Source organism: Coregonus lavaretus (genome assembly GCF_964263955.1).
Source record: "Coregonus lavaretus genome assembly, contig: HAP1_SCAFFOLD_502, whole genome shotgun sequence".
Classification (NCBI taxonomy): domain Eukaryota; kingdom Metazoa; phylum Chordata; class Actinopteri; order Salmoniformes; family Salmonidae; genus Coregonus; species Coregonus lavaretus.
The window spans coordinates 281,029-303,302 of NW_028167160.1; the positions used below are offsets into that span (position 1 = coordinate 281,029).

Below are 22,274 nucleotides of genomic sequence, written 5' to 3' on the forward strand. Positions count from 1 at the left end.
CGTCCTTTATTTAAAGGGGGAGATCAAGCTGATCCTAACTGTTATAGCCAATTTCTATTTTGCCCTGTTTATCCAAAGTGTTGGAAAAACTTGTAAATAATGAACTGACTGGCAGTAGGAAGCTCTCTCATCCATTTATATGCAGATGATACAGTGTTATACTCAGCTGGCCCCTCCCTGGATTCTGTGTTAAACGCTCTACAACAAAGCTTTCTTAGTGTCCAACAAGTTCTCTGCCCTTAACCTTGTTCTGAACACCTCCAAAACAAATGTCATGTGGTTTGGTAAGAAGAATGCCCCTCTCCCCACCGGTGTGATTACTACCTCTGAGGGTTTAGAGCTATCGTAATCGCTCCTCTTTCACCCCAGCTCCCAAACTAACCCTGATTCAGATGACCATCCTACCCATGCTAGATTACGGAGACGTAATTTATAGATCGGCATGTAAGGGTGCTCTCGAGCGGCTAGATGTGCTTTACCATTCGGCCATCAGATTTGCCACTAATGCTCCTTATAGGACACATCATTGTCCTCTATACTCCTCTGTAAACTGGTAATCTCTGTATACCCGTCGCAAGACCCACTGGTTGATGCTTATTTATAAAACCCTCTTAGGCCTCACTCCAACCTATCTGAGATACCTACTGCAGCCCTCATCCTCCACATACAATACCCGTTCTACCAGTCACATTCTGTTAAAGATCCCCAAAGCACACACATCCCTGGGTCGCTCCCCCTAGACGCCGCCACCATCACCTACGCGGAGTTCTCCCGCCGCTTCCGGGCAGTGTTCGACCATCCACCTGAGGGGAAGGCGGCGGGGGAGCGTCTGTTCCACCTCCGACAGGGGAGGAGGAGTGCACAGGAGTTCGCCCTGGAGTTCCGGACTCTAGCGGCGGATGCAGGGTGGAATGAGCGGGCCCTCATCGACCACTACCGTTGTAGTCTACTGGAGGACGTCCGTCGAGAGTTGGCCTGCAGGGATGCCCACCTCACCTTCGACCAGCTGGTGGACATGTCCATCCGGCTTGACACCCTGCTGGCAGCCCGCGGACGTTCCGAGTGGGGGTCGTCCATTCCACCCTCCAGCACCTCCGAGCCGAGCCCTATGGAGCTCGAGGTGCTGGCTCTAGAGAGAGGAGGAGGAGGAGCCCGAGGGGGGCTGTCCCCTGCACCAACTGTGGCCGTGGAGGGCACACTGCGGCCAGGTGCTGGGGAGAGTCTCCTAGGGGAGAGGACGACAGGTTACGCACTGGGGAGTCATTCCAGGTGTGTAGGCGTCCCAATTACCCAGAGCTCTCTGTTGTGCACGTCTGTTTACCTGTACGTTTTCCACAGGTTGCACCTCATTCCCAGCATAAGGCGGTAGTCGATTCAGGCGCAGCTGGGAATTTTGTTGATCGACATTTTTGTTTGAAACTAGGAATTCCCCTTCTTCCTGTCGAACCCCCCTTCCCAGTCCATGCGTTAGACAGCCGTCCCCTGGGATCGGGGTTGATTAGGGAAGTCACGGCGCCACTTAGGATGAGGACGCAGGGGGGTCATGAGGAAACTATTCAGCTATATCTGATTGACTCTCCTGCGTATCCGGTGGTGTTGGGGCTTCCCTGGTTGATTACCCATAATCCGTCTATTTCGTGGCAACAGAGGGCTCTTAAGGAGTGGTCTGCTCAGTGTGTGGGGCGATGTCTAGGTGTTTCCGTGGGGGCGACCTCGGTGGAGAGTCCAAACCAGGTGCCCGCGCTGCACATTCCCCCTGAATATGAGGATTTGGCAATAGTGTTCAGTAAATCGAGGGCGAAGGCGGTTGCCTCCTCATAGGCAGGGAGATTGTGCGATATACCTCCAGGCAGGAGCAGCGCTTCCACGGAGCCATGTGTATCCTCTGTCTCAAGAGGAGAAGAGAGCTATGGAAACGTACATAGCCGAATCTCTGAGACAGGGATAAATACGGCCTTCCACTTCCCCTGCGTCCTCAAGCTTCTTTTTTGTGAAGAAGAAGGATGGAGGTTTGCGCCCGTGCATTGATTACCGTAGTCTCAATCAGATCATGGTGAAATACAGTTATCCACTCCCGCTGATTGCGACTATGACGGAGTCACTGCACGGGGCGCGTTTCTTCACAAAACTAGATCTCAGGAGCGCATACAACTTGGTGTGCATTAGAGAGGGCGACGAATGGAAGACAGCATTTAGTACCACCTCAGGTCATTACGAGTATCTCGTCATGCCATACGGGTTGATGAACGCTCCTTCAGTCTTCCAATCCTTCGTAGATGAGATCTTCAGGGACATGCAGGGGCAGGGTGTGGTTGTGTACATTGATGACATTCTTGTGTACTCTTCTACCCGAGCCGAGCATGTAGACCTGGTGCGCCGAGTGTTGAGGAGGCTGTTGGAGCACGACCTGTATGTCAAGGCAGAGAAATGTCTGTTTTTCCAGGAGTCTGTCTCCTTTTTGGGTTATCAGTTGTCTGCGTCAGGGGTGAAGATGGAGGTTGACCGAGTGTCGGCCGTGCGTAATTGGCAAACTCCAACTACTGTTAAAGAGGTGCAGCGGTTTTTGGGGTTTGCAAATTACTACCGGAGGTTTATCCGGGGTTTTGGAAAGGTGGCAGCTCCCATAACGTCTCTGTTGAAGGGAGGTCCGGTGCGTTTGCAGTGGTCAGTCGAGGCGGACAGGGCTTTTGGGAGACTGAAGGACCTGTTTACTTCGGCTCCGGTGCTGGCGCATCCGGATCCCGCTTTACCATTTCAGGTGGAGGTTAACGCGTCAGAGGCCGGTATTGGGGCCGTACTTTCGCAACGGTCTGGCACGCCACCTAAACTCCGCCCCTGTGCTTTTTACTCCAAAAAGCTCAGCCCGGCGGAGCGAAATTATGACGTAGGGGACAGGGAGCTGTTAGCCGTGGTACAGGCCCTAAAGGCGTGGAGGCATTGGCTTGAGGGGGCTCAACACCCTTTTCTCATTTTGACTGACCACCGTAACCTGGAGTACATCCGGGCAGCTAGGAGATTGAACCCTCACCAGGCGCGGTGGAACATGTTTTTAGCCCGGTTCGTATTTAAGATCACGTACATCCCTGGGTGCCAGAACGGTAAGGCAGACGCACTGTCTCGGCGGTATGACATGGAGGAGAGGTCCGTTGAGCCCACCCCCATACTGCCGGAGTCTTGTCTGGTGGCACCGGTAGTGTGGGAGGTCGATGCTGAGATCGAGCGGGCGTTGCGTACCGACCCTAGTCCTCCACAGTGCCCGGTGGGTCGGACGTACGTTCCGCTCGAGGTTCGGGATCGACTGATATATTGGGCTCACACGTCACCCTCCTCTGGACATCCGGGTATTGGCCGGAATGTGCACTGCCTTAGCGCTAAGTACTGGTGGCCAACGTTAGCAAGGGATGTGAGGGTTTATGTCTCCTCCTGTTCGGTGTGCGCCCAGTGTAAGGCGCCTAGACACCTGCCCAGGGGTAAGTTACAACCCCTGCCCGTTCCACAACGACCATGGTCTCACCTCTCGGTGGATTTCGTCACAGACCTTCCCCCTTCACAGGAGAATACTACTATACTGGTCGTTGTGGATCGGTTCTCTAAGGCCTGTCGTCTGCTCCCAATGCCGGGTCTTCCTACTGCCCTACAGACCGCCGAAGCACTATTCACCCACGTGTTCCGGCACTACGGGGTACCCGAGGATATAGTGTCTGATCGAGGTCCCCAGTTTACCTCCAGAGTCTGGAGGGCGTTTATGGAGCGTTTGGGGGTCTCAGTGAGCCTGACCTCGGGTTACCACCCGGAGATTAATGGGCAGGTGGAACGTGTGAACCAGGATATGGGTAGGTTTCTTAGATCGTATTGCCAGGGCCGGCCGGAGGAGTGGGCGAGGTATGTCCCCTGGGCAGAGATGGCCCAGAACTCTCTCCGCCACTCCTCAACCAATCTAACCCCTTTCCAATGTGTGTTAGGTTACCAGCCGGTTCTGGCACCGTGGCAGCAGAGCCAGATCGAGGCTCCTGCGGTGAATGAGTGGGTGCGGCGCTCGGAGGAGACGTGGAACGCTGCACACGTCCACCTGCAGCGGGCCATCCGTCGTCAGAAAGCGAGCGCCGATCTCCACCGCAGTGAGGGGCCGGTGTACGCACCTGGTGATCGAGTCTGGCTCTCTACCAGAAACCTGCCCCTCCGCCTGCCCTGCCGGAAACTGGGTCGGCGGTTTGTGGGGCCTTTTAAAGTCCTGAGAAGATTGAACGAGGTGTGTTACAGGTTACAACTGCCTATTGATTATAAGAATATTAACCCCTCGTTCCATGTGTCTCTTCTCAGGCCGGTGGTAGCTGGTCCACTCCAGGACGATGAGATCAGGGAGACTCCTCCGCCCCCACTGGACATCGAGTGGGCTCCGGCGTACACTGTTCGGTCCATCTTGGATTCGAGACGTCGGATGGGGGGTCTCCAATATCTCGTGGAGTGGGAGGGGTACGGTCCGGAGGAACGGTGCTGGGTGCTGAGGAGAGACATCCTAGACCCGTCTCTCCTGACGGAGTTCCACCGTGGACACCCTACGCGCCCTGCTCCGCGTCCTCCTGGTCGTCCCCGAGGCCGGGGACGGCGCACGGCTGGAGCCGCGCGTCAAGGGGGGGGGGTACTGTCATGGTTTCGGCCGAGGCTGCTCCTCCTCCTTGTTCGCGCAGGTTTCGGCGGTCGTCGTCCCCGGAGTATTAGCTGTCACCGTTTGATGTTTTCGATGTCTTTTTGGTTTTGTCTGATTGTGTACACCTGTTTCCTGTTTGGTTAATTATGTTTCCTATAAGTTTCTCGTTTGGTTAGTCTTGTGTTGTGTGTTATTGTCTGCCTGTCGATAGGAGCTGCGTGTTTTCGCTCTGTTTGTTTTGTTTGGTGTTTTTACGCATGGATTGCGTAATCGCTCGCCTCTGTTTGTTTTCGAGGCCGTGTATTGTATTTTTGCACTTTTGACTAGTAAAGTCTGTTGGACGAAGTCTCTGTGTCCTGCGCCTGACTCCTCCACCACATCCACATCAGTTCTTGTGACACTAGGCCGTCATTGTAAATAAGAATTTGTTCTTAACTGACTTGCCTAGTTAAATAAAGGTTAAAAGCAGCACTATTACGGAGATAAAACCCAGGATAGAATGTTGATGTACAAGATTAAAACATTACATTTGAACAAATATAAGAAAATATAATTTGTATTCATTAAGTGGGCCCCTACTACAGTTTAACCAGCTCAGCAGTACCAGGTAAAAGACTATCAATCCCAAACCCAGGATAGAGGGGCTGAGTGAATGTGGTCTGGACTCTGTGGAGGAGGGTCATTGTGTCAGAGACACTGTAGAAGGACTGAGTACCTGCCTTGTGATCCAGGTACACTCCTACTCTGGAGGACTGAGGGCCTGATACTTTAGTCCTAACATTATTGTGTCTGAAACAATAACCACCACCATAGTAGTGTAAACTCCAGGACTTGTCATTGTGTCCAAATCCACCATCTGTCCCTGTTCTGCTGATGTCTTTATATGAGACTGCTGTAATAACACACCACCCACTCCACTCCACCTCCCAGTAACAGCGTCCAGACAGACCCTCTCTACACAGAACCATCAAGTTGTTTGTAAATCTGTCTGGATGAACAGGATATGGTTCGTCTTGGTCTGTACGTGTCACTTTTCTGTTCCTTTTAGACAGAGAGAGGAGTGTGCCTGCTGTGTTTGGGTCCAGTGTGAGCTGACAGGAATCTGGGAGAAGAGCAGAGCAGAGACCAATGAGGGGAGTTAGAACAATAAGTTAAGTCAGATACTGTATCTACCCTGTCTTTGATTAGAGCACAGCAGAGATCAAATCAGAGAAATATGAGGAGTCAGATAGATACCCAGTCTTTGATTAGATCTACTATTGCTATATATTTCTAGAGGGATTGTTAGGAGTGTCAGTAAAAAGAGACTGTTAGTTACTTCAGAATAAAGAGACTCACATTGTAAGAACTGTTCTCTGGTCTTGGGCGCTGGAGGCAGTACAACATCCACTATATTCACTACAATCACACAAACACATTCACAGAGAGAGGGAATGTTATCATCATACCATATTCCACATGTATATGACTAGTAGGGAACTTTCAATGGTCTAAAGTTGATGTTCTTATTATTTTCAACACACCTGTAGTGGAGATCTTGGTCCATTCTCCTTTAAGGACGTCTTCTAGTTTCTCTCTCAGTTCAGACACAGTCTTACTCACATCTCCAAAGTACTGAAGAGGACGGACAACGATGCTGGGTAAGTCTGAAGATACACTGGTACCGGAGAGAGACTGATAACTCTAGAGAGAGAGAGAGAGAGCGAGAGAGAGCGAGAGAGAGCGAGAGAGAGCGAGAGAGAGCGAGAGAACAGAACCAAATGATTGAGAGTTTCACATTGAGTTTTAGTTTCATATCACATGTATCAAGGCAGTTGAGTTACCTGGAGGAAATGGATGTGATCCTCTGTGTGTGAGAGCTGCTCCAGCTCAGTGCTTCTCTTCCTCAGCTCAGCTATCTCCTGCTCCAGTTGCTCCAGGAGTCCTTCAGCTTGACTCACTTGAGCCTTCTCCTGGGCTCTGATCAGCTCCTTCACCTCAGAGCGCCTTCTCTCAATGGAGCGGATCAGCTCGGTAAAGATCTTATCACTGTCCTCCACTGCTGCCTGTGCAGAGCTCTGTTAAGAGAGAGAGAGAGACTGACTTGTCTTACTTTAATGAGCCATCCTCATTACACTAACACCCCCACCCCTAAAAGCACATTGCGTGACACCACAACCTCTACACAATCACATTATCCAGTACCCAACACCACAGTACAATACACCATCCAGCACCACATTCCAACCGTCCATCCAACCCCTCCTCTCCAGCCGTACAGACAGCCCCCCTGAGCCCCCATACCTCCTGAAACATCTCCACACTGTTGATCATTTTGTACAACTCAAACTCAACCCTAAGGCGTCAACAGTAATGGCATTACCCTGGCAACACAGAAAAAACATGATGAACAGTCTGTCATTGCAGAAAACGGACACCCCTCCCCAACTCCCAGGTCAACCCGAGCCAACCAGCTATTGGTGTCCAGGGCTCCATGTTATACCCTCCACTGGAGGACCCCTGACCTTTCCAGCACTGGGCTTATAGAGCACCCTCCACCTATACCCTGCCATGCTCTCAGCCCCCACAACCCCCTGCCACTGATGCCCCTTCACTCCCGCTAAGCTCCTGATGTGTCTAACCTTGACAATGAGGGAGTCAGAACGCTGCCACCCTGACCATAAAATGTTTACTAACTTGCGCTGCAGATCCACAAGCAGAACGCCGGGGGGGGGGGGTGAGAGCATGGCATTCTCCCCACAACAAAAACAACACATTGAACAGATATTCATGGTCCACCCTATCAAAGGCTTTCTCCTGATTATGAACAGATTGTCTGTGTTTGAGCGTCCTGGTACACAGTACGTTTGGTCCTTGTGTACAATAGAGTCCAGGTGGGACTTCAGTCTGTTAACGAGGACCTTGGTAAAGACCTTATAGTCCAAACAGAGCAATGCCACAGGCCTCCAGTTCTTTAAGTCGCTCAAATCTACTTGTTTGGGCAGGAGAGTCAAAGCCTCCCATCTACAGCTTAGCGACAGCTCCCCCACCCCGACGCACTCACACAACACACGTCCTGTAAAATAATTCCCCAGAACTTTTTATAAAAATCCACAGGCAGACCGTCTGAGAGACAGCAGCTGAGAGTTTGTGAAAGGCCAGGGACATGTCTATTTGATTTATCTGTGACAGAGAGAGTTTGGAAAGGTCTGTGAGCAGAACCTGAGAACACCCAGGATCACAGAGTTCTGCCCTCTATAAATCAGAGTACAACTCCACAGCCGCATCTCCCCCACAACAGAAGTTACCCACCCATCAGGCTCCCTCATCTCCCCCCACAACAGAAGTTACCCACCCATCAGGCTCCCTCATCTCCCCCACAACAGAAGTTACCCACCCATCAGGCTCCCTCATCTCCCCCACAACAGAAGTTACTCCCCCTTCTGCTGTCCCCACCTCTCCCAAAAGCCTTGGAAGCTTGAGCAAAAAGTGACATCTTGGAAGAGCTTTACATGGACTTTCCAATAGGACACCTGCCTGGGCCCTGGTGAAACAGAGAACTGAGCCCTCTACTAGGTGCAGACACATTTGGGAAATCAAAGACAAGGTCATTGATTTTGGCTCTAACCACTAACAACCTACCCTTACACACCTCTTTTGCTACCCCTGCACTAAGATTTGTGCCATGGCTCAGCACCTGCGCCCCCTTACACCAGACCCCCGATACACTTAATTAATCACATCACTGTGTGTCTCTTGCAAAAAAATCACGTTTAAATGTTTTGGTTTGACATATTCCCCCAGTCTCTGCCGCCGTTCATGTTAAGGAAGTCTAACCGTGAAATCTCCATAAGAGGTGGGAGGGAAATCATCACAATCAGAAACCAGTAGAGAAGCCCATAAAGCCGCCATGCCAGAAAAAACCATCCATTTAAGCAGATTCTGAAGACATGCCCTTAAGAACCCATGACCCATTTTCTCAGCCTATACCGCTTCCTGGGTGAGAGGACACTAAACCCCTCATTCTTCATCACGTGTTGTAGTGACCTTACAAACCTTCCAGGATCAATCAAATAAGACTCCAGCAGAACCTTCTTTTTCCCCTTTAGTCTCCATCAGGAACCTAGAAAGTTCTCTCACCGTATATACTGGGCCCTCAGCCTGACTGGCTGTCAGCTCTGGATCCAATGAGCCGTCTGAAAACGAGACCGCCTTGTCCTCCGCTCCCGCAGACTCACCTCCCCCCTCTTCCTCCTCCTCCACCATTGGCACGGTACTGTCCTCCTCCTCCCCAGTCTCTGGCCCCCTGCACTTCCCCCATGATCAGTGCCTCTTCCCCAATGACAGGCAATATTTCCTGGGATGAGCCCACCAAGCCTTCGCCCACCGGAGTCTCTGTTACTACAGAAACCTGCCTCTGCTCATGTAGCCCAGCTGCAACCCTCCCCACCACTGTTTTCTCCACGGCCTGCACACCACCACTTGACCCTGCTCTACTCTCCTCCTTCCTGGTACCACCACCACTTGACCCTGCTCTACTCTCCTCCCTCCTGGTACCACCACCACTTGACCCTGCTCTACTCTCCTCCCTCCTGGTACCACCACCAATTGACCCGGCTCTACTCTCCTCCCTCCTGGTACCACCACCACTTGACCCTGCTCTACTCTCCTCCCTCCTGGTACCACCACCACTTGACCCTGCTCTACTCTCCTCCCTCCTGGTACCACCACCACTTGACCCTGCTCTACTCTCCTCCTTCCTGGTACCACCACCACTTGACCCTGCTCTACTCTCCTCCCTCCTGGTACCACCACCACTTGACCCTGCTCTACTCTCCTCCCTCCTGGTACCACCACCACTTGACCCTGCTCTACTCTCCTAATTCCTGGTACCACCACCACTTGACCCTGCTCTACTCTCCTCCTTCCTGGTACCACCACCACTTTACCCTGCTCTACTCTCCTCCTTCCTGGTACCACCACCACTTGACCCTGCTCTACTCTCCTCCTTCCTGGTACCACCACCACTTGACCCTGCTCTACTCTCCTCCCTCCTGGTACCACCACCACTTGACCCTGCTCTACTCTCCTCCCTCCTGGTACCCCCTCCATATATTCTGCAATTCTAAGTAATTACTACTTTAGTAAAGATATACACTTAGTAAGGACATACAGTTTATTCAGTACTACTGCAGTTGCTTAATAATTCCAATAGATGGCAGCATAAGACCATGAATGACATTTCAGAAGATTAGTTTAGTTCTCTCCCTGGATACACCACCACTCCCCCTCACAGGAAAACTCCTCCTGCCTGAGCTTTTTTCTGTCCCTTTCCACACCGCTAACTCAAGAGGAAGGACTGAAAACACATTACTGTGAAGTAATATAATGATGATTCATGTTTATTATTACCTGTTTTTATGGTCATGTTTTGAAATTATACTTCATTACTATAACGATTATCAATAAGCCTGAACATTAATTCAGTCACCTCTGCTTGACAAAAACGTATTTTTCTAGTACATTCATTGTCAAATTAATCAACCAGCATCGAGCCACTCTGCCTTCTCGAACAAGTAGCCAAATCAACAAGCCCCGACAAAAGCTTGAGCCGTCAGCGACAGCGAGCACTCTGTACTATAACGATTATCAATAAGCCTTCTCGCACAAGCGAGGGGTATGTTGAGGTAGATTTGCTAACCACGAGGGTTGCATGACGTAATTGATTGGCGGGCTGGAAGATGCAGTGTTTTGTCTTTTCTATTCCGAGACTGTTTACTCCCAATATCAGATATTAAGAACGTTTTTATATAATGCATGTTTACTAGGGTTGAGGTTAGCGCATCTGACTAGTGATTATTTGGCCAGTGTTCAATACCTGCTGGAGTTAATATTTTGTTGCTCTCCCAAAAGCAACACAGGCCTAATACGAGATATATAGCTAACTGTAAAGTAATGAGTGACCTTTTTAGAAAATCAAAGGACATAGTCTTTGGTTGCATGCTATTTTATGCTTGTAGCCTATAACTGATGCTTTGTGGTTTTATGCAGCCATCTATTGGAAATATTTAGCAATTAAAAGTTATTAATTAACGTAAAGACATTGGTGAGGTAGCTGAGAAATAAAGTGTATTTTTCTTATAAATTCTGTAGATCAGTCTCAAACCTGTCCCACCTATGACATGCCAATTGCTGGACTTTCACATAGAGGTTACTAGGTCACACCCTGTTCAAACCACATTTAAAAAATAAAACAAATGTGTTGTTCATCAAGTGTTCTGCCTTGCAATAATACATATAATAAAATGAATAATAAAGGTTACATAGGTTTTATTTAAAAAATAACAATAAATGCTATTTAGTACTATAATGGTATTTACTAACATAAAAATATTACTAAAATAGTTTCTAAACGTATTCTAGGCTACCCTACCCTAGAATTAGGGTTAGGGGTTAGAGTTAAGGCTAAAATAGGTTATAAGTAGGGTTTGAGTTTCTGTATAGCACTTTGTGACATCTGCTGATGTAAAAAGGACTTTATAAACATTTGATTGATTGATTGTTAGGTTTAGGGTATTTAAAGCAAAAAAATGAATAGGTTTATAGCTCTCTTGCTCCTCCCTGAGGCCTTCTGTGGGTACTATATACCTCATTCACGACACTTGCTAGGCTCATTATCTGAGGTAGCAACTGTGTCAGATCTATAAATCAATGAGCTACACCTATCCATTTAGTTTACAACTCAGTGAACCTGCGCAGCATTCGCTCAATTCAATGCCTATGAACTTACAGATGTCGACACATATCAAATTACCCAGCAGTAATATAGAAACAATAAATGTAAAAAAAAATTAAAAGGTTATTTCTTAATTGAAAAAATGTATTTTGGCTGTTTAAATCGGCCACATCTTGAAAAAGAGGACGGATATGCGTTTTGTTTAGGTTATACACCTTTTTCTGAAAGAAAATATGATTAACCGTAACCAGAAAATGTTAATTGTTTGATTGCTATGCGCCAACCATATGTAGCACTGTGGGTCACCACAATGTGTACCCAGGTGAACAGTGAGTTTGCTCACCAAGTAGTCATAACCTTGTTAATAATAAGTTACCTGAGGTAAAGCTACAATGTTAATACAGGCTGGTCTCATTACCAACAATAGTGAAGCTGGCATTATGACGCAGAACAATGGGCTGGGAATATAACTTTCATTAGGCGAGTTGGTGCCACAGAGCTCAATACAACTAATAGGAGCTGGCAGGGTGATACATGCCCTATTATTTCTAACCTACGGCAAGCATCTGGGACATATGGTAATATTATGAAACTGGGCTCCATGGCGGATGTATTTAAGTAGTTTTATCAGAAAAAGGTGTTAAAAATGTATTGTGTCCAGCCTAGTCCTAGCCCCCGCTGCCGGCTGGTCGCGCTTGTCTGCACTAGCATTATGTCCTACATCCCCACACTAGAAACACTGACAACTATCTGTGCTAGCAAACCCTGCGTTCCACCCCTCCCCTGCGTAACCTTGAAGTTGTCTACGAAAAGAGACAACATTTTTATCGGATTCCGCTTGGCACCCAGCCGAGAGCACACGAAAACCACTTTATTTTTTAAATTTACCAAAACTAACCAACTACTTGCAGTCTGTTCGTAAGTAATAAACGGAGGCAGATTAGAACCACAACTCTTGTCGAAAGAGGCGACACACCCCTCACAAAAATCCCACTTGCAAATTTACCAAAATGAACCAACTACTTGCGGTCGGTTCGTACGTAATAAACGGAGGCAGATTAGCCACCACAACTCTTATCGAAAGAGGCGAAATCTGCACCAACACACCCCTCACAAAAATCCCACTCACAACAAGACAAACCTTTTTAATTAACACGACCACCGCCTTGTTCATTCTGGATGCAGAGTGCAGATGTTCTGCTCCAACCTGTTCGCCGACCATGAGCAAAACTTCCTCCACACCTTTCTCCGGAACGCACCCGAAGCGACAGCGTTTCTTCTCCACTCGGTTGAGGCCATCACGCCGCGCTAACAAACTACCCCTACTCCCCCCTCAACTCTAAACGATAAACAGTGGAAACCAATAAACAAACCCTCCACCATGAGAAAATAAATTCAGAAAATACGCAAGAACCAAAAGAAAAAAGAATAGTAGCCCTCCTCACGAACCACAAAACTCTCACACAAGCAACTTCTTCTTCTATGATATAATGGCGGTCCACAAACCAACGTTAAAGGTGCATGCCGCCACCTACTGTGCTGGAGTGTGTGGTCAATCACGGTTTCCAACATTTCTAAATCCTCCTACCTAACTCAGTACTTCTGAGAAAATAAAGAAGAGCCCTACTAACTTCTAATAGACCCTCCCCCATCCCCAAAATCCCTTCCAAACCCCCCCAACCTCAATGACCCTACACTTCAATCTTTCCCTCTCTTCAACATACTTACAACAATATAACAACACATGCTCCACCATTTCATCAACCATACCTTCCAGACACAAATCATTCCCATGCTTGCTAACCAGATGTAATGACGAGATCAATGTACAATGTCCTAAGCGCAATCGAGTAAACCCCACCTCTTCCTTCCTAATCTGACCTTTGAATCTTGGTCCATCGACCTTTCTGTAAAACTGTAAACGATTCATATAAATGCCGGCCCTTGTGCTCAGAGTACCATCTCTTCTGCCACACATCTATCAAAATGGCTCTGATCTTACATTTGGCCTCACCTCTACCCAGTGGAACATTAATATACATTATATCTAGTTTCAAAGCTCTTTTAGCTAACTGGTCTACAATTTCATTCCCTTCCACACCCGAATGTGCTGGGACCCAGCAGAATCTCACTACTACACCCATTCTCTCAATTCTCCAAATTAACATGAATACCTCCAATAGCAGGTCACTCCTATTAGATTTACCAGATGATAAACTATTCAATACAGACAGAGAATCTGATCATACTATAATTCTAACAGGTTGTACGTCCTCCACCCACTGGAGGGTAACTATTATCACCAACAGTTCAACTGAGTATACTGACAGTTCATCTGTTAGTCTTCTACATATCTGCACATCAAATTCAGGAACGTAAACGCCTGCTCCTGTGAGCCCACTATCTGGGTCCTTGGATCCGTCTGTGAAAAGCATTAAAAAAGCATAAAAACTTCTACCAATGTAATTGTCAACCAGTTTCACTATATCACTGACTTCTGACCAATCTTTCCTTTTCTCTACCAAGGTTAGATCAACAACAGGATCTGGGAGTAACCATGGAGGAACATCCCCTATCACCACAGAAGGGCCAACCTCCAACTCCCTCAAACCACTCTCATCAGCAAGCTTTCCAACTGTCCAACCAAAACCACTGCCTTGTCTACTAGTATATTCCCAACAGTCATCTAGAACAGTAGCAGTGGGATGCTCAACCTCACAGCCTTTCAACCCAATAAGATAATGACAATTTTTGACGCTGTATATCCAAAGGCATCTCACCTGCCTCCACCAGTAAGGCACATACATATGTTGATTTAAATGCACCAATACATATCCTTAAAGCTATATACTGGATTCTGTCCAGCTTATGAAGCCAAGTCTTTACCTCTGTTCCATAAACTGTACACCAGTAATCAGTTGTCGTCCTGATCAGAGCTCTATAAATATCCATCAACAATTGTCTGTCAGCACCCTATTCATAACCAGAGACCCACACAACCAACTACCGCGAAAGTTAATGAATGAGAGAGACAGAGACATCGTTACAACACTGTACATAGCCTTAATATAATAGTTCTTCTTCTTTGGAGATTAACGGCGGTTGGCATCCAATGTGTTGCATTACCGCCCCCAACTGGACTATAATATAAATCCATTATACTTTGTGATACAAAATGTGAAAAGGGGAAATTATAATAATACAAAAAATCACCCTTCCAACTAACCCTACACTCATTAAATACCTACTACCCCATTCCACTACTTTGACCCTATCTGCTCCTGCACCATGCCAACGGCCTGGGAGGACGGGACACCACCACTCAACACACCCTGTAACTCTTCTGAAGTCTAATCTTGTATGCCCAAATACTTCTCTGCAGCTGCCACCACAACATCTATTTTCTGTGATTTACTTTCCATTTCTGCGGTACAGTTGATAACCATTGCTATGAGCGCTAAGAAGCTATCATTACTAAAGCATATATCACTCGTTGGCCTATCCCTCTGTGCTGGCACAGATCTACTACTCACAGGGATCCTCTCAGGATCTCTCACCCTTGACCCATCCTCCTCTACTTTCTTCACTGCCTCAGCATACGACACCTTCTGCACTACTCTGACTCTAGCCACCTCAACCTGCCTCTCTCGCACCGGACACTTCCGATCCCCAGCAACATGGGCATCCCAACAGTTGACACACACAACTTTATCCACCGAAACTACACAATCTTCTATCCCATGCCCTCCTGCACACATCCCACATCTTGGAATCTCCCTCCTACAAACTGCTGCAACATGATCATAAACGTTGCACCTGAATCAGTGCAGTGGATTCGCAACGGCGGGAATCACAAACACCAGCAGTCTTCAACCTTAATTGCTCCACTTCTACACTTAACGCTACCCCAGAAATCACTCCTTTCAATGGTGTCCTGTTCCTAAGAGCAAAGCAAGAAACAGATCTTGACCCAAGTTGCGTGACACGGAGCGCCCACTCTCTCTGGTCAGAAGAAACACAAACAAATATCACAAGTCCACTACAGGTTACCTTCACTGATTCAACTGCACGCAACTCCTTTCCCACCAACCTTAAACCACAAATGGATCTGCCAAAAGGTATGGATCCACTTTCTACAACAATGTAACTCCTACTGCACCATATTCTTCTTTATCATGTCCATTGATGCCAGGCTCTGGTTTTGAGCTCATCACCACACCTTCTACCTCACTTAACTTTCCCTCATTAATTTCCATTTCACCTCCAGAACTCAGTCTGGCGAATGGTCACTCTGTTTGCACTTGAATTATAACATGTGAAATGTCTCTATTCCTTTGAACATTTTGTGAGTGCAATGTTTACTGTTCATTTCTGAATGTTTATTTCACTTTTGTTTATCAAATAATATAAAATTGTATTGGTCACATGCGCCGAATACAACAGGTGCATACATTACAGTGAAATGCTTACATACAGCCCTTAACCAACAGTGCATTTATTTTTAACAAAAAAAGTAAAAATAAAACAACAACAAAAAAAAGTGTTGAGAAAAAAAATAGCAGAAGTAAAATAAAGTGACAGTAGGGAGGCTATATATACAGGGGGGTACCGTTGCAGAGTCAATGTGCGGGGGCACTGGCTAGTTGAGGTAGTTGAGGTAATATGTACATGTGGGTAGAGTTAAAGTGACTATGCATAAATAATTAACAGAGTAGCAGCAGCGTAAAAAGGATGGGGTGGGGGGGCAGTGCAAATAGTCCGGGTAGCCATGATTAGCTGTTCAGGAGTCTTATGGCTTGGGGGTAGAAGCTGTTGAGAAGTCTTTTGGACCTAGACTTGGCACTACGGTACCGCTTGCCGTGCGGTAGCAGAGAGAACAGTCTATGACTAGGGTGGCTGGAGTCTTTGACATTTTTGAGGGCCTTCCTCTGACACCGCCTGGTATAGAGGTCCTGGATGGCAGGAAGCTTTGCCCCAGTGATGTACTGGGCCGTACGCACTACCCTCTGTAGTGCCTTGCGGTCGGAGGCCAAGCAGTTGCCATACCAGGCGGTGATGCAACCAGTCAGGATGCTCTCGATGGTGCAGCTGTAGAATTTGTTCAGGATCTGAGGACCCATGCCAAATCTTTTCAGTCTCCTGAGGGGGAATAGGCTTTGTCGTGCCCTCTTCACGACTGTCTCGGTGTGTTTGGACCATGATAGTTCGTTGGTGATGTGGACACCAAGGAACTTGAAGCTCTCAACCTGTTCCACTACAGCCCCGTCGATGAGAATGGGGGCGTGCTCAGTCCTCTTTTTTTTCCCTGTAGTCCACAATCATCTCCTTTGTCTTGGTCACGTTGAGGGAGAGGTTGTTGTCCTGGCACCACACGGCCAGATCTCTGACCTCCTCCCTATAGGCTGTCTCATAGTTGTCGGTGATCAGGCCTACCACTGTTGTGTCGTCGCCAAACTTAATGATGGTGTTGGAGTCGTGCCTGGCCATGCAGTCATGGGTGAACAGAGAGTACAGGAGGGGACTGAGCACGCACCCCTGAGGGGCCCCCGTGTTGAGGATCAGTGTGGCAGATGTGTTGTTACCTACCCTTTCCACCTGGGGGCGGCCCGTCAGGAAGTCCAGGATCCAGTTGCAGAGGGAGGTGTTTAGTCCCAGGATCCTTAGCTTAGTGATGAGCTTAGAGGGCACTATGGTGTTGAATGCTGAGCTGTAGTCAATGAATAGCATTCTCACGTAGTTGTTCCTCTTGTCCAGGTGGGAAAGGGCAGTGTGGAGTGCAATAGAGATTGCATCATCTGTGGATCTGTTGGGGCGGTATGCAAATTGGAGTGGGTCTAGGGTTTCTGGGATAATGCTGTTGATGTGAGCCATGACCAGCCTTTCAAAGCACTTCATGGCTACAGACATCAGTGCTACGGGTCGGTAGTCATTTAGGCAGGTTATCTTAGAGTCCTTGGGCACGGGGACTATGGTGGTCTGCTTGAAACATGTTGGTATTACAGACTCAGTCAGGGACATGTTGAAAATGTCAGTGAAAACACTTGCCAGTTGGTCAGCACATGCTCGGAGTACACGTCCTGGTAATCCGTCTGGCCCTGCGGCCTTGTGAATGTTGACCTGCTTAAAAGTCTTACTCACATCGGCTACGGAGAGCGTGATCACATAGTCATCCGGAACAGCTGGTGCTCTCATGCATGCTTGCCTCGAAGCGAGCATAGAAGTGGTTTAGCTCGTCTGGTAGGCTTGTGTCACTGGGCAGCTCGCGGCTGTGCTTCCCTTTGTAGTCTGTAATAGTTTTCAAGCCCTGCCACATCCGACGAGCGTCAGAGCCAGTGTAGTACGATTCAATCTTAGTCCTGTATTGACTCTTTGCCTGTTTGATGGTTCGTCGGAGGTCATAGCGGGATTTCTTATAAGCGTCCGGGTTAGAGTCCCGTTCCTTGAAAGCGGCAGCTCTACCCTTTAGCTCAGTGCGGATGTTTCCTGTAATCCATGGCTTCTGGTTGGGGTATGTACGTACGGTCACTGTGGGGACGACATCATCGATGCACTTATTGATGAAGCCAGTGACTGATGTGGTGTACTCCTCAATGCTGTCTGAAGAATCCCGGAACATGTTCCAGTCTAGAGTTTTTTTTCCTCTGGTTGCACATTTAACATGCTGGTAGAAATTAGGTAGAACGGATTTAAGTTTCCCTGCATTAAAGTCCCCGGCCACTAGGAGCGCTGCATCTGGATGAGCGTTTTCCTGTTGATTTATGGCCTTGTACAACTCATTCAGTGCAATCTTAATGCCAGCATTGGTTTGTGGTGGTAAATAGACAGCTATGTAAAATATAGATGAAAACTCTCTTGGTAAATAGTGTGGTCTACAGCTTATCATAAGATACTCTACCTCAGGCGAGCAAAACCTTGAGACTTCCTTAGTATTTGATTTTGTGCACCAGCTGTTGTTTACAAATATACACAGACTGCCACCCCTTGTCTTACTGTGGTCCTCTGTAGCTCAACTGGTAGAGCACGGCGCTTGTAACGCCAAGGTAGTGGGTTCAATCCCCGGGACCACCCATACACAAAAAAATGTATGCACGCATGACTGTAAATCGCTTTGGATAAAAGCGTCTGCTAAATGGCATATTATTATTATTATTATTACCGGAGTCAGCCGTTCTATCCTGCCGATGTAGCATATAGCCCGCTAGCTGAATATTATCATTGTTGTCATTCAGCCACGACTCGGTGAAACATAAGATATTACCGTTTTTAATGTCCCGTTGGTAGGATAACCGTAATCTTAAGTCATCCAATTTATTTTCAAATGATTGAACGTTGGCTAACATGATTGATGGAAGAGGCAGTTTACTCGCTCGCCGTCGGATCCTTACAAGGCACCCCGATCTACGTCCACGATATCTCCGTCTCTTCCTCACGCGAATGACGGGGATTTGGGCCTTGTCGGGTGTCTGTATGATATCCTTCGCGGCCGCCTCGTTGAAGAAAAAAATCTTCGTCCAATACGAGGTGAGTAATCACTGTCCTGATATCCAGAAGCTCTTTTTGGTTATAAGAGACGATGGCAGAAACATTATGTACAAAATAAATTACAAATAACGCGGAAAAACACACATAATAGTACAATTGGTTAGAGGGCTGTAAAATGGCAGCCATCTTCTCCGGCGCTGTAGTACTAGTTTATTATCTATTTCACTTGCTTTGGCAATGTAAACATGTGTTTCCCATGCCAATAAAGCCATTTGAATTTATTTGAATTGAGAGAGAGAGAGAGAGAGGGCTCCATGTTAATGTATAGGGGACATGAGTCAGTCATGGTTACTCATGGTTATGTGATGAAGTAGCCCCGCCTGCGATTTCAAAATCAGTGTCGGCCCTCAGCCCAATAGGGAATGTCCTCTTGGTGTAACGGTTAAGCTGTTGCTTTCTCCCGCGGTAGACCTGGTTCATATCCCGTCGGTTACATTAAGCAGTCTATTCTCTGAACAGAGTCCAGACAGCATGTTCCCAACAGTGAGGTAAGTGGGATTGGAGAGTCCCCTCTCCCTCTCTCTGTCTCTCTCTCTCTCTCTGACTGGAGGAGAGAAGTGAAATGGTGTGTCTCCTCTGGTCAACAATACTCACCTTGAGAGACTCCACAGCCTGTTTGAGCTCCTTCAGCTCCTTCTCTCTCTCCTGGAATCTCTGCTGGAACTTCTGCTGACTCATCCCCAGCTGCCTCTGTGGAGAATCACTCTTCAATGAGCTACCAAGCTTTATTTGTCCAGTAGATCAATAGTATAGTAATGGGACATAGGGCACATAGAGAGGAAGGTCTAAAATCTTGAGGAAGTCCCTTTACCATATGACATTTTCTATGTTGCTATGTTAATGATTATAGTTTTTATGGTAGGTGTACATGTATCAAGGGGTTGAGGCTGAACTTTGAACTCTTAAAAGGGCATTCGGAATGATAATAGTGTTTGAGTTCAGAAAATGGTGATACATTGGGAGCAAACCTAATATACTCAAGGTTTGTGTTCATATTTGTTCTGCCGTGGATTGATTTCATTTGAATGATCTCATATTCAAACATCCTTAGTTCCTACTGTATCTTTAATTATTTGTTTATCAGACAGTCACCAACAAGTAGTTCTGGTCTTACCTGTTTCTCAGTCCTCTCTGCTGCAGCTGACACTGTTTCATGGCCTTTATGTTCATCCATCACACACAGCAGACAGATACACTGCTGATCGGTACGACAGTAAACCTCCAGCAGTTTGTCATGATGAGAGCAGATCTTCTCCTGTAGTTGTGCGGTGGCTTTGACCAGCTTGTGCTTCTTGAAAGCAGGAGATTCATAGTGAGGTTGGAGGTGTGTCTCACAGTAAGAGGCCACACACGCCAGACAGGACATGAGGGCTTTCTGCTTTCTGGTCCCAGTGCAGACATCACACACCACATCTCCAGGTCCAGCATAGCACAGAGCAGGAGGGGGAGCAGCCTGGAGTCCTGTCTTCTTCAGTTTCTCCACCACTTCAGCCAGCACGATGTTTCTCTTCAGAACAGGCCTTGGGTTAAAGGTCTGTCTGCACTGGGGACAGCTGTAGAAACCTTTCAGATGATCCTGATCCCAGCTTTCTTTAATACAGCCCATACAGTAGCTGTGTCCACAGGCAGTAGTCACCGGATCCTTCAGTAGATCCAGACAGATGGAGCAACAGAACAGTCCCTGATTAACTGCCATTTTGGTGCTCTCTCCCGTAGGTTAAGCAATGGCAGTGTCAAAGATTACTTTCGGTTTCATGGAACTCTACACCAGAGGACAGGGAGGGGCTTCCTACTTGACTGTGTACTCTGTATGTAGAGGGTGTGTGGTTTCTTTGATAAGGAAGTGTGACAGAGTGTTGGGTAGTAGGCAGAGATGGTTAGTATTTATGTTACTTGAAATTCATATTTTAATTACATCTGAGTATTTTGTCATTTGAATTACACTGGGCTGAACTACACTCCAATGCATTTTTTATTTTTTATTTTTTATTTTCAAAATACTAAATACTTCTCTATACCATTTTTTAAATAGCGATTCACATGTTGTGGCCCACCTTTCACCCTGCATTGGTATCAGAAGTCTGATAGCACTATGGTGTGATAAGAACGTCTGCTAAATGAACTAAATATAAATGTAGATAAATACTTTGTTGAGGGAAAATGTACTTGAACGATTGTAATATATTGTTGTCTCACCTAGCTATCTTAAGATGTACTAATTGAAAGTCGCTCTGGATAAGAGCATCTGTTAAATGACAAAAATGTAAATGTAAAAATGTATCATTGCAAAGCATGCTGAGTATTATTCTAATGAGCTCCGCCCCAAAAACAAGGCCAATAATAATACCCAGGGCCGGCTACTTGGAAATGTATTTTTGTATTTAAAATTAAATACGTTACATTTAATTAACTACATTAATATAAGTATTTAGTAGTTTATTTTGATACATTGGTCTTTATGGTATTTTGTATCTGTATTTTGTAATTGTATTTTGTAGTTTTATCCCTTCCCTGGTAGTAGAATACTCTGTCTGCAGGGTGTTTTCAGGGCATGACCAGGACACTGGTGCCAAAGGACCGGTTTAAACAGGAAAATGTCCTGGAGTTTCTATAAAAAATTAATGTTTCACAAATCACTTTCAAAAGGCATTGAAAAGTCAAAATAAAATACCTAGCTCTCCTCAGAGCATAATCACTGGGCAATCACTTAAAAACTCAATTTAAACATAAAAATGGTATCCATTCATTCATTGATTTTTAGAACATTTTCAGGTCGTTGTTTAATTTCAGTGGAAAGTGAAAATACATTATTTTCAGATGTTGGGGGTAAAACAAGTAAATATATTCATGCTTATTTATGCTCCATAATGTTGTCCTAGAATCTGTTGTTACCCTGACCTCTCCCACAGATTCCATCAGGTTACGACATTCAGACCATGACCTCTAACCTGCACCTGAACAGCTTCCTCCTGCCCATCGGTGCCATGAACGTCATCAGCATCCTACCTTTGCTGCTGCTGGCCCCTCTCATGGAGTGTGTCACCTCCTGCTACCTGTCCATGGAGAAAACACCCTTCTCCCCCGCCAGAGTCATCAGTAAGCACATACACACACACACACACACACACACACACACACACACACACACACACACACACACACACACACACACACACACACACAGAGAGAGACAGACTGTGAGTGACAGAGAGCCAACGTGTATTTCTGACACACCTATTGCTGCTACACTGTTCGTACACAGAGACAAACTGGGTTGGAGATTTACAATGTCAATGGACACCATATGTAGTTGGGATGAAGTTAGAATGTGGAGTGTTGGAACCAACTGCCAACATGGAGGATAGTATT

At 46.9% G+C, this 22,274-nt stretch overlaps 1 protein-coding gene across 1 annotated transcript; it reads right to left on the reverse strand.

Annotated features, from left to right (window-relative positions):
• Positions 1-5,226: 5,226 nt before the first annotated feature.
• Positions 5,227-20,601, reverse strand: LOC311113834 (tripartite motif-containing protein 16-like; the record flags this gene model as incomplete). The annotated part of the gene is made up of 6 exons (XM_084189129.1): positions 5,227-5,750; positions 5,987-6,046; positions 6,172-6,331; positions 6,472-6,705; positions 19,500-19,595; positions 20,020-20,601. The coding sequence occupies 6 exons, from the start codon at positions 20,599-20,601 to the stop codon at positions 5,227-5,229; spliced, it is 1,656 nt and encodes a 551-aa protein (XP_084045255.1).
• Positions 20,602-22,274: the final 1,673 nt, after the last annotated feature.